Raw genomic sequence first — 13,169 nt, 5'->3', positions numbered from 1 at the left:
TTTTCTCTACGCTTTTTCTAATTGAAATGTGAATTATTTAACTCATGTATGTTTTGAGATTTGAATATATTTGCATTTTATCTTTTGATTTTATAATGTATAGTATTTTTTGTTTTGGATTTGGTTGCTTTAATCTAAAATACTATAAAATGGCTTTGGATGCCACCTTTACTACTTAATGAGCTTCTCATTTCAATTTCAGATGGTTAGAGTTACAAGTCCAAACATGTTTAGGAGTCATTGTTGACTCAGTCAGCAAAATCTTTTTCTTTTCACTGATATTTCATAATGCCAACAGTTTACTAACTAGGGTAATCTCTTAAAGTTTTTTTCCATTGTTTGTTTTCAACTCATTTTTTTTTTAACCAAAAGCAGTAACTCCATCAATATTTACCTATCTGTCATCTGTTTTATCACAGCATTGATTGGTCTTTTCCAGTATTCGTGTGTCTGGCAAAATGTAAGGAGCAGTGACATCTGCTGGTTAGACCTACAGTCCCTTTCGGTAATTTACAATGGAGTTCCCTACTCTGGTTTGCCAGTGGTTCTCAGTAACAAGTTAGAGAAGAAGAAAATCAAAACAATAGCCTTACAACACTTAGACTATCAACCTAACAAATGATTAAAAATAAAAAAGACAACAGAGTCTAGTAGATATTGTAAAACATATAGAAGACTGCAAGCAAGACTGGTTTTATTCTACCTCACCTCCTCCCTGCACCAGGTTCCCGAGCCCTCAGGGGAGAATTCATACTCCTTCATCACAGCATACATCATCTCTCCGTGCTACTTCACTTCACCATATTTTTCCCAGATCCTCACTCCCATTCCTCAACCATTCATTCCCATCCACACTCACTTTAATATATATTATTTTGTGTATGTATAGCATTTTAAATATTCATAAATAGTATCATGTTATAAATCTCATACTTTTTCCTGCTTACTTCAGTACAAATTTTAATGCCCTATTCATGCTACTCTATGTACTTTTGGTTCACTGCCTTTAGATGTTGGAAAGTATTCCAGAGCATGTTTTCCCCAAATTTTAATGTATCCATTCTTCTAGTGATGGACACCTAAATTGTCTCCAAATTCCTGCTACTATTACTCTATCAGTAAATATCCTTACATATTTCCTCTGCTCCACGGAATGGCTGCTCCAATCTGCACTTCCAACGATACGGCCTGGGTGTTCCCATTTACCCAAATCCTAGCTTTCATTTGGTATCATCTCCATATGCCACTTTTTGCCTGTTTAATGAGTATAAAGTGGTATTTCATCGTTGTTTTAATATTTATCTCATTATCAGTGAGACTTGACATCCCTTCAAAAATGTATTAGCCATTCAGGTTTCCTTTCTGTGGGTTGGCTATTAATATTCTTTGCCTGTTTTCTGACTGGGAACCAGGTTTTGGTTACTTGCAGGTTTCCTGTATGTTCTGTCTAGTAATCTTTTGTTGACTTTGACATTGTCAATATCTTCTACAAATCTGTTCGCTTTGATTATAAAGTCGTTTGATAAATAGAAATACTTAATTTTGATGTAGTAATATGCATCAATTTTTTACTACATGGTTTATTTTGGAGGGTTTAATAAATGTTTCTTCACCTCAGTTCAGAAAAATATTCTCCAGCACTTTCTTCTATTAACTTTATAGTTTTAACTTTCATATTTAGTTCTTTGATCTATCTGGAGATTACTTCTATTATGGTATTTAGTAAAAATCCAGCTCTTTCTCCAAATAGTCAACTCATTTTTCCAAACCCAACTATTAATCCATTTATTTCCCACCAGTTTATCATGCCACCTCTATTGACTACCAGGCTCCCATATATATATGAGTGTATTTAAACTGTTTAGTTCCGTTGAGCTTTGCTCTTGTATCTGTGTAGGACCTCACCATTTTCATTGCTATGGCTTTGCAGTGTGTATTGAGCCCCCTAATTTAGATCTCCTTCTTAAAAACTGACTTAAGGCCAGGTGCAGTGGCTCACACCTGTAATCCCAGTACTTTGGGAGGCCGAGGCGGACAGATAACCTGAGGTCAGGAGTTTGAGACCATCCTGGCCAACGTGGTGAAACCCCATCTCTACTAAAAACACACAGAAAAATTAGCCAGGCATGGAGGCAGGCGCCTGTAATCTCAGCTACTTGGGAGGCTGAGGCAGGAGAATGGCTTGAACCTGGGAGGCGGAGGTTGCAGTGAGATGAGATCACACCATTGCATGCATTCCAGCCTGGGCAACAAGAGCAAGACTCCGTCTCAAGAAAAAAAAAAAAAGAAAAGAAAAAAAAAAAAAAGAAAACCTGACAAATCAAAACAAGGCTTAATTCTTCCATATGAGTTGTAGAAGATATACAAAAAAAATCCTGTTGTAATTTCAATTATAATTGCACTGAGTTTGACTAATTTGTTGAGAATTAAATTCTCTACAACATTAAATCATACCATCTGTGATCATATTATATCTCTTTGGTTTATACAATTTTTTCTTTATGGTCTTTAACAGACCTTTGAATTTTTCTCCAGAAAGGTCTTTATATTTTGGTGGCTAATTACTAAAGATTTTTGTTTTGTTTTGCTATTATGAATGGTATATATATTTTAAAACTTATATTTGCTAGTTGTAATCGCTGGTTTTAAGAAATGCTATTGATTTTTTAGACTGAAAAATGTTATTACATAATATGATACCTACAAAAGAATGCATGTAACATATATGTATGCTATTAAGCAGATTAATAAAATAAATACTCGTGAACCCACAAACCTGCTTAAATAATTGAAAATACCAATAATATTGAAGCTTCCTGTGTGTCCCTTCCTGATACATCCCCATTTCTCCTCTCCAGTAGTAAATACTACTTTACTTTTGCTTTTTTTTAATAGTTTTATCACACGTCTTTATATTCTTAACATATTGTTTAGTTTTGCTCATTTTGGACCTTTATAAAAAAAGTTATCCTACTGTAAATAGTCTTTGGCAACTAGCTTTTTTCCAATCCACATTATGTTTTTAAAATTGATCCATCTTGAGACATATAGCTTTTATAAATGTTCTTTCTTATTTTCATTAGTTTTTGTCTGTTATTTTTTCTTTTTTCTTTTTTTGTTTGTTTTTTTTGAGACAGTCTCGCTCTGTCATCCAGGCTGGAGCGCAATGGTACGATCTTGGCTCACTGTAACCTCCGCCTCCCAGGTTCAAGTGATTCTCCTGCCTCAGCCTCCGGAGTAGCTGTAATTACAGGTGCCCGCCACCACGCCCAGCTAATTTTTGTATTTTTAGTAGAGATGGGGTTTCACCATGTTGGTCAGGCTTGTCTTGAACTCGTGACCTCAAGCAATCCACCCGCCTCAGCCTCCAAAGGTGCTGGGATTACAGGTGTGAGCCAGTGCGCCTGGCCTATTTTTTCTTCTTAATTTGTACTTATCACTAATTTTCTGCCTTTCTTTTTTTCTAATATAAAACTTTTATGGCTATATTTTTTTCCCTCTAAGTACCATTTTCATGATAGCATTTAATGTTCAATATGTATGTTTTCTTTCAAGCACTCAATTTGCAGTATTTTCCTATATCTATTATGAGTTTAACTTAACCCATGAATTATTTTTGAATTGTGTGCTTAAATTTCCAAAATATGCTTTTTAAAATTAGCACTTTCTTATTAACTTTTAACTAAATTGTCCTGTGATGACAAAATGAGGTCAGTATGAATTCAGTGCTTTGAAATTTGTGGAGACCTGCTTTGTGGCTTAATACGTGGTAAATTTTTGTACATACACCTTGCATGCTTAAGAGTAATGTGTTTTCTTTGTTACTTACACTATTCTATACATGCACCATAAAGCAAGCTTGTTAGCCCTAGGTTTCACATCTTCTCTACTGTTACTAATTTTCTGCTTACTTGACTTATCAATACTTAGGAGAGCGGTGTTTCAGTGGATTTACTCATTTCTTCTTATGGTTCTATTGATCTTTATATATTTTGAGGCTATTTGTCACAAAAATTTAGAATTTTTGTTTTCAAGAGACAGTCTCTCACTATGTTGCCCAGGTTGGATTCGAACTCCTGGGGTCAAGTGATCCTCCCACCACTGCCTTCTGAGTAGCTGGGATTACAGGAATGTGCTACCATGCCTGACTAGAATTCTTGTGTTTTCCTGGTGAAATAACTTTTTATTATTATGAACTTCTCTATTCTAAATAATTCTTACTGACAAAATATAGACACTTGTTTTCCTTCACTTAGTATGTGCCTGATATATCTTTTTCCATCCTTTTATTTTCAAATTAACACGTTCTTATGTTTTAATACATCTCATAAGATATGGCTGGATGTTTAATTTTTGTACATAAATGAGGCTGCGCCCAGGGGCTCACATCTCTAATCCCAGCACTTTGACAGTCACTTTGAGTTCAGGAAAAAAAAGCTGACATTTTGCTGGGAACCAGAATGCCTAATTCATCTTTCATTTCCACATTTCTTTTATAAAAAATAATTCTTTAAAATTCTATTTCCTCATTTCTATCTCATTCTATCTTGCATCAAATAGCATAAAATAGGTCAAAAATGTTTTCTCAATGAAATAAAAAGAAAAGGAAACATGACCCTAATTAATATACCTGGTTACAGTCTTCAGGAAAATCTAGTAAGAATTTACCATCATTTAACCCTCACTCACCTGAAATGGCTTCAGGAATGTTTCCTCCATTGCCAGTCTGCCATACTCAGTGAAAAGCTAGAAAAAAAATTACACACACACACACACACAGAGAGAGAGAGAGAGAGGAGAGAGAGAGAGAACTTTAGCATCTGCAAAGTTTTAATTCTTGGCTTTCTTTCATTTACTTTTTCCCCTAGCTATAACAGAATATTATATTAAGAAGATTATAATAATCATTTTCAGGAAATAAGCATTGAATAGGTAAAGCAGAGCCATGGTAATTAGATATTTAAGAATAAAAGACATAAAGTACATTTAAAAATAAAATTTACATTTTATTTTTAAAATTAACACCTTTTATGTTTTAAAATGAACACCTTTTATATCTAAAATGTGGGTTAATTTTTTGTGGGAGACAAAAGGGAAGAAGGAAACATGCTAAATGACCTTTAGAAGCAGAACATGTATAAATTAGACCAGAGAGATGTAAAGTATGTAGGATATATTTACAAAAGCTGTTGACTGAGGAAATTTAATGGCACAATGGCTTGGATTACTACAAAAACATTAGGCATTTAGCTTAAGAATGGAAAGTCCTTTTCTTTGTCTTTTTTCTTTTTCTTTTCTTTTCTTTTTTTTTTTTTTTTTGGAGACAGGGTCTCACTCTGTCATCCAGGCTGGAGTGCAGTGGCATGATCTCTGCTCACTGCAGCCTTGACGTCCCCGGCTCAAGTGATCCTCCTACTTCAGCCTACTGAGTAGCTGGGACTACAGGCATGTGCCACCACGCCTGCCTGGCTAATTTTTGTATTTTTGGTAGAGATAGGGTTTCACCATGTGGCCCAGGCTGGTCTCAAACTCCTGGGCCCAAGCAATCTGCCTGCCTCAGCCTCCTAAACTGCTGGGATTACAGGTGTGAGCCACTGCATCCAGCCCTGGAGAATCTTGAAATGAATTCGAAAGAGGAGAAGAAACATACACTGTGCCCAGAGCATAATAAAACCTGAAGAGTTGTGCTCCTTAGTGCTAATCCTGATCCTGGGAACTTTCTCAGTACTGTCACTATTTGTAAACCGAATCTCTGCTTCTTTGTTTCTGCTCCTTTTGGAGCAGTGATTGCTCTGTAGTTTTCCTGAGGCTAGATTGAGCCTTATCACCTCAGTTGTGTTTTTTTTTTAAATGTCTGTGACTTGCAGTGTGACTCTTTTTCTAAAAAATATATGAAATTTGATGTCAAACTAGGGAGAAAGGTAGTTACTCATTGATATGGTTAGGCTTTGTGTCCCCACCCAAATCTCATCTTAAATTATAATCTCCATAATCCCCACGTGTCAAGGGCGAGACCAGGTGAAGGTAAGTGAAACATGGAGGCTGTTCTCCTGATAGTGAATGAGTTCTCACAGATCTGATGGTTTTATAAGGGGCTCCTCCCACTTCGCTTAGCACTTCTTCCTGCTGCCTTGTGAAGAAAGTGCCTTGCTTCCCCTTTGCCTTCGGCCATGATTGTAAATTTCCTGAGGCCTTTCCAGTCCTGCTGAACTGTGAGTCAATTAAACTTCTTTCCTTTATAAATTAACCAGTCTGGGGCAGTAATTACCAGGCACCTAATTGGGCCAATAGTTCCTGTGTAAACAGCAGAATCAGAATCTGATTATGTTTTGAAATCATTCCCCAAAATTCTGCTATATATATTCCAAAGACTACCAGATACACAAAAAAGAAAATATTGTTACCTGGAGGTGCTGAAGATCATCCTCCTGGACATTTTGGGATAAGTTATATACCTTGATAAAGAAATAAAATCACAATGATAAGATAATTGGCATCATCCTAAGCACTTACTTCATCATTCCCTACTTTTAAAAATATCAGTTATCACAAAAATGAACTTTCTTTTATACTTGCTTACATGATGATATTTGTAAGACCTTGAGAGAGAAGTAAAAGAAGGTTGAGAGACAATAAGGAATGTACAATGATTATAAAATGGTTCTAGAAATACAGTAGCCATCTGCTCTGGAGACAGAATATTAAAATTATTTTATGAACCTAAAGAATGAGTCAAAAAAACTCATTCTTCCAAGCAAGACAAAATAATAGCAATCTAAATCTCAGCAAGCCATATGGAAAATTTTGTTTTGAAAAATCATGTTGGCCGGGCGCAGTGGCTCATGCCTGTAATCCCAGCACTTTGGGAGGCCGAGGCAGGCGGATCACAAGGTCAGCAGATCGAGACCATCCTGGCTAACATGGTGAAACCCCGTCTCTACTAAAAATACAAAAAATTAGCTGGGCGTGGTGGCAGGCGCCTGTAGTCCCAGCTACTCGGCAGGCTGAGGCAGGAGAATGGCATGAACCTGGGAGGCCGAGCTTGCGGTGAGCAGAGACCGCGCCACTGCACTCCAGCCTGGGCGACGGAGCAAGACTCATCTCAAAAAAAGAAAAGAAAAGAAAAGAAAAATCATGTTGACTTCTTCACAATTAATCATTTTATTTATGTCTGAACAGAGTTTCATCACATGGAAGTTAGGTTCTGAATATCATGCTCACAGCCTTATACATATGCATTGCTGCTTCATGAACAGATCACAGCATTAAGATGACATTTTTTGAGGGGAATAAATATCACTAACTTCAAAGAAAAGTTAAGGAGGCTTATATGTTTATATAGTGATATAAAAAGAATACTTTGTATACTTATTTAAATAACATCATCATTTCTCACATAATAAAAAATAGTCATTACTAAGGAGTTAGCAGATTTTTCTATGAAAATATTCAATGTATTCAGGTCAAATATAAATAATGAGTAATACTGAAAAGGCAAACTCAATCTGGTTTAAATAGGCTTGTATAACTATGGCTTACACTGTGAATTATGAATAAATTAGATTAAGTCGGTATTTTAAAGGCTTATACAATGTATGTATTCAAAATATCATATTGTACATGATAAATATATATAATTTTTATTTGTCAATTGAAAGAAAAGTTAATTTTTAAAAGTTGATTAAATAGGTTATAACCATAACATTTTTTATGACTTTTAAAGTCCTTTATTTAATAAATTCAGTCTTTCCTTCCTCCTTCTGTTTACCCTGTCTTGTTTGTCCTAACCATATATGACGCCCTTGTTGCTGCTTTACTAGTTTCATTCTCTATGCTTGCTTATAATTTCATCCTTGACTCACTCATCCTAACTACTTTGCCTTTTCTGCATTTTTAAGCTCTCTTACTTTTTTTTATTGATCTGCCCTGTTCCTTGGCCACTCTCTCTTTTTGCTTTTGCCAGTGGATTGAAAATATCTAAAAATAGTCTTAAAATCTTTTATGCTATGGGTTCTATGGTTCTAATAAAACTCTACAAGGATTTTCAGGACAATTTAGAAAGCCCACAATAACCTCAAAAATAAAACTTTTTAAAAAGTGAAAGAAAAAAGGAAAGAAAGATAAATTTTATATACAAGATATTTACTTTCCTAAATGTACATTAAGGTGTTTTTAAAAGCTATGAACACATGTAAATGTTTTTACATTTAGTTCTACTGGCTATGTAGAACAAAATTTATATTTATAAATCCTGTTTCATTAAACATAACTTATAATGGATGGTCTCAATGTACACTCATATAAGATTTATGTTACTGAGTTTATTGTAGGCTTTAAACAACAACAACAAAAATCCCAATAAGATAATATGACCTTTTCTAACCAAAGCAGTCAATTTGAAAGTTTGTCAGTAATTAGACTACAATAACAAAAACAATTCTACTCTTACAGAAATCACAAGAACTGGCATGCTAATTGAGTCAAATAATATATATGATTCCCAATTTCTGTTGTTTATCTCATTATCACATGTATATAGAAACACATATACTCATAATTTTTAGTTAAAGAAACATCATCAAAATGGGTTTATTTTATTTCATACCTGTATTGAGCTGATCATTGTGCTAAGGGCAAATACTGTGGCTGAATCTCTCAAAGTTGACTGACTATCAAAGGTTCCCTGAGTATCCATCAATAACACTGCAACCTGCAGGCAAGAAGAGTACATTACTGATGTTTTATAGAACATCTAGGTCATTAGGGTTACCATAATATTAATATCATAAGAACTAAAGCAAACCATTATTAATGAATACTATTTTAGATAATTTCTTACACATACCATGAATGCCACAGAAAATAAAAAATATTAACTGCTGATTACTATTATAAGTAATTTTTACTAGTAATCCAACATTACAGAAACTTTATGTAGCAGTGAAACAAAATACAGATGTTACTTGCTGATCTGCTATTCTATCATCCTTATAATTTTGCCCACCCTGATCACAAGAAAGGGAAACAAAGATCATGCTATAGGATGCTACCCCACTTTAAGCTTCATATCAAATGATCAAAATTAATTTTCAAAAGTGCATCTTCAAGGATCCTAAAAAGTAGTAACTGTTATAAGTGAAAACTCAATTTTATTTAGGAAGTTAGCATCATACCTTTTTACCATCAGGTTTATTGATAAGGAAGACTTCACTCCATATCTGAATTCCTGTGGTCTCTCGTTCAGATCCACCTCTCCATGAGAAACCAGTCAATGGTTCATTGTAATCTCCAACCCAATCAACTGATTCCTATAAAATAATAAAGTCTGTGATATGGAACTTGATATGTGTGTATAGTTTTTTTTCCATTCATCCATTCTGATTCTTATCCCTCTCCAATTCTAGTTAAAAGGAAACAACATATGCACATCTAATGCATCAATACAATCACTTTATTCATCCAAAAAATAATTACAGAGGAGCAACCATCTGCCACATTTTTGATATGTCCTGGGGATATAAAAATGAAAAGATATCATTGCAGACCAGAGGACATTCACAGCCTAACAGTGAGACAGACATGCAAACAAACCATTATGATGCAATAAATGCATGCCAAAATGGAAGTATATATAATGCATAAATGGTAGCATAAAAAAGAAATAACCCTTGGTCAGGCAAGACCACATAGGATGTTTGAGCTAAGACTTGAAAAATATTTAGGAATTTTCCAGGGGAGCAAATTTGGAGAAGGCATTCCAGAAAGGAAGGCAGGCAGGCAGAAAGGAAGGAAGTAGAGAGCATATTATGCTTTGGTTTTGGGGGAGGAGGAAGCAAGTAGCAGGAAAAGGCTGGACAGATGGCCAGATTCTGAAAGGCCTTGTAAGGTGCTTAAGGGAGTCAGATTTTATCCTGCAGGCAATGGAAAGTTATGAAGAAGCAGAGATGAATTATCATCATAGTTGTGGTAGAGAGATACTATTCTAGAAGTAGGTAGGGGTAGTTAGTAGGGAAGGGAAATGATAGCTAGAAGGGATAAGGGGTGGGTGCTATAATAAAGGTCAAAAATACGATTGAGGGCCTGACCAGGGCCGGGACAGCAGGAAGGAGTAGACAAGTACTGCTACAAGTGGGGTTTGAGAAGCCAAAGGAAGACAGAATAGGAAAAACTATCAATTGTATAAAGGCTGAAGATCAAGTTGGATAAGGAATGGAAAATATCCCATAGATTTAGTAAGTCAGTAATTGGTGACCTTGGTTGATAGTAGTTACCCCCATTTTGATATTTGTTACAGAGAATAAGTTATTAGTTTTTGGAAGATCTCATTAGATAATTCTCCAATCTAAAACCTTACATTAACGAATGCAGAGGAATTTTGGAGAGGACTACTTGGACTGATAAAAAATCTACATAAACTAATTTAAAGAAAAACTTATTTAATTATATCTTATCTTGTTCTAAAAGGCATTTTAAACCCTTACCAAGCGCTTTGGTTCTTCTATGAATTTGTTCTATTATCTGCCTCAATAACCTATTCAATCTTATTTCTTCTTCATCTCCAATACTTAATTTCCACTCGAGGGAAGAAGGTGTACACTCTGTTTAATACATATATCATACTTTTTCCTCATAGTCCAGAATGTCCATTTTTCCTTTTCTGATCCAGATCCACACATCTTCAAAATCTATTCTAACTCCCAATATCTCTATAAAGTTTTCTCCAGTTGCTTTTGCCCACTATATGCCCTTCCCTGAACTACACTTAGAAATATATCGATCAGGCCGGGCATGGTGGCTCATGCCTATAATCCCAGCACTTTGGGAGGCTGAGGCGGGCAGATCACTTGAGGCCAGGAGTTCAAGACCAGCCTGGCCCACATGGCGAAACCCTGTCTCTACTAAAACTGCAAAAGATTAGCGAGGCATGGTGGCGCATGCTTGTAATCCCAGCTACTTGGGAGGTTGAGGCAGGAGAATCCTTGAACCCGGGAGGCAGAGGTTGCAGTGAACCAAGATTGTGCCACTGCACTCCAGCCTAGGTGACAAGAGTGAAACTCCATCTCAAAAAGAAAGAAAGAAAGAAAGAAAGAAATATATTAATCACCATATCACCATGTAATGATGCTCTAAATATTTCACCTATCGTTATTCTGTCTCCTTGGCCAAACCGTGAGATGCCTAAATGCAAAATCTATGGTATGTTTTCTTTGGTATCCACCATAGTGCCTAGCACAATCTAGGACATTTAGCAGGTAGTCAATAATTACTATTGAGGTGGAAATTGAAATTTTTCCAATAAGGTATTACCTGGAAAAATGTCTTGGGATGCATACTTCAATGAATAAATTGTGATTATTATTAATTAGCATAATAACATTTCTATAACATTCACTCTGAGTCAATGATCTACATTGAGATATTCATAAAAACCATAAGCCTGAAAAATAACCTTGAAGGACAAGGAAAACATGCCCAGCTAATTTTTGTTTTTGTTTTTGTTTTTAGTAGAGATGGGGTTTCACCATGTTGGCCAGGATGGTACTGATCTCTTGACCTCATGATCCACCCGCCTCGGCCTCCCACAGTGCTGAGGATTACAGGCGTGAGCCACAGTGCCCGGCCAGCAATTTATTTTCAAATGCATCAAAGAATAACTTGGTGTGATGGCTGGAAAGAGGGATGAATAGATGGAGTCATAAGTGATAACGCAGGAATACTAATGTTAACGGTAGAATCTGGGTGGTGGATACCAAGATGTTTAGTATAAAATTCTTTTGACTTCGCTATATGCTTGAAATATGTCATACTAAATGTTGGAAAAAAGTGATTACAATACAAAAGTTATGTGACATTTTAAACACTATAACATTTAAGTATAATCAGGATATTCTGTGTCTATTTTTTAAAGAATAAAAATATAAGTCATATTCTAAGGGAAATGCAACAAAGCAGCTTCAGAGAAAATTGGTCTGTGTAGTTTGGCCCCCAAAGCACTGAGGTTGGAATGGTTACACCACAGCATTTCTTTAGCTGGTTCATATATAGGGTACATAATAATAGAAATGAACATTTTGAACACCATTAAACAAAAACACGAAGTGACAGAAGCACAGAAGAAAGAAAACTTTTTGAAGTACTTCCTGCATACCTGGTTGTACATGTATCTCAACATGAAGTCCATCAGGAATGATTTTCCTTTTCTAAATGCTCCAGCAACAGATACAGCAACAACCTCCTTGTCTCTGACAGCCTCCGAAAGAAGGATCCGATTTAATGCAGTTTCATCTAACTCAAAGGAATGGTCATCTTTGACAATGAGCACTTGGACTGGTCCTGCCTTTTTCACTGGCTCCTCCTCTTCTGAGCTCCATTCATATGTCTTTTCCGAAAATCCACCTGTTGAACAGAGCAGTGACTGGTTCAGCTAATCATTCAAAGTGCCAAGAAATGTATATGTATCTCTCAACTCTCAAACATCTGATACAGGAGCATACTGGAATTAGAAATGCTCACTTTATGCTGGGTGCCATGGCTCATGCCTGTAAACCTAGCACCCTGGGAGGCTGAGGTGGGAAGATCGCTTGAGCCCAGGAGTCAAGAGCACCCTGGGCAACATAGCAAGATCCTGTCTATATAAAAAATTAAAAAATTCGCCAGGTGTGGTAGTGTGTGCCTGTGGTCCCAGCTCTCAGGAGGCAGGGGTGGGAGGATCACTTGAGCCCAGGAGGTCAAGGCTACAGTGAGATGTGATTGTGCCACTGCACTCCAGTCTGGGCAACAGAGGGAGACCCTGTCTCAAAAAAGAAAAAAGAAAGAAAGAAAAGAAATGTTTGTTTTAGTGACATATTTTAATGTCATTCACACTATATTCCAGAAGGACTTACATTTGTTCTTTCTGATCATATGACTGAAACAAAAAAAACTTTCAAGAAAACTCTAAGTCAGTGCAGATGTCTCTGTTTGCTGAGTCAGAAAGAAAATCAAAGCAAAGCACTCTACTTTTGGAGCAGAGGAATAAAATGATTTTAGTTCACACTTTCTTTATCCCCCAGAAATAGCTTATTTACATAAAGGATCCTTGCAATACTTTTTAAAGCTGAACGTACATAGGAAGAAATACATAGAAGGGCTCGGAATCACAGATTCTCAAGCATGCTATTGGCATTATT

The 13,169-nt window shown here is 36.0% G+C and overlaps 1 protein-coding gene across 2 annotated transcripts in view; it reads right to left on the bottom strand.

The window, feature by feature from the left end:
- Positions 1-13,169, bottom strand: part of ATL1 (atlastin GTPase 1) — a 99,673-nt gene that overhangs the window by 32,417 nt on the left and 54,087 nt on the right. For both annotated transcript variants that reach the window (XM_025390995.1, XM_025390994.1), the window contains exons 3-7: positions 12,149-12,396; positions 9,174-9,308; positions 8,606-8,710; positions 6,405-6,455; positions 4,690-4,746 (exon numbers count right to left, since the gene is read on the bottom strand). In XM_025390995.1, coding sequence (XP_025246780.1) covers positions 4,690-4,746; positions 6,405-6,455; positions 8,606-8,710; positions 9,174-9,308; positions 12,149-12,396 — 596 coding nt within the window. The remainder of the gene's footprint in view (positions 1-4,689; positions 4,747-6,404; positions 6,456-8,605; positions 8,711-9,173; positions 9,309-12,148; positions 12,397-13,169) is intronic.

This window comes from Theropithecus gelada, chromosome 7b, assembly GCF_003255815.1.
Source record: "Theropithecus gelada isolate Dixy chromosome 7b, Tgel_1.0, whole genome shotgun sequence".
Lineage (NCBI taxonomy): Eukaryota > Metazoa > Chordata > Mammalia > Primates > Cercopithecidae > Theropithecus > Theropithecus gelada.
The sequence above is the reverse complement of the archived record's forward strand: the minus strand, read 5'-3'. Positions and strand labels throughout refer to the sequence as shown.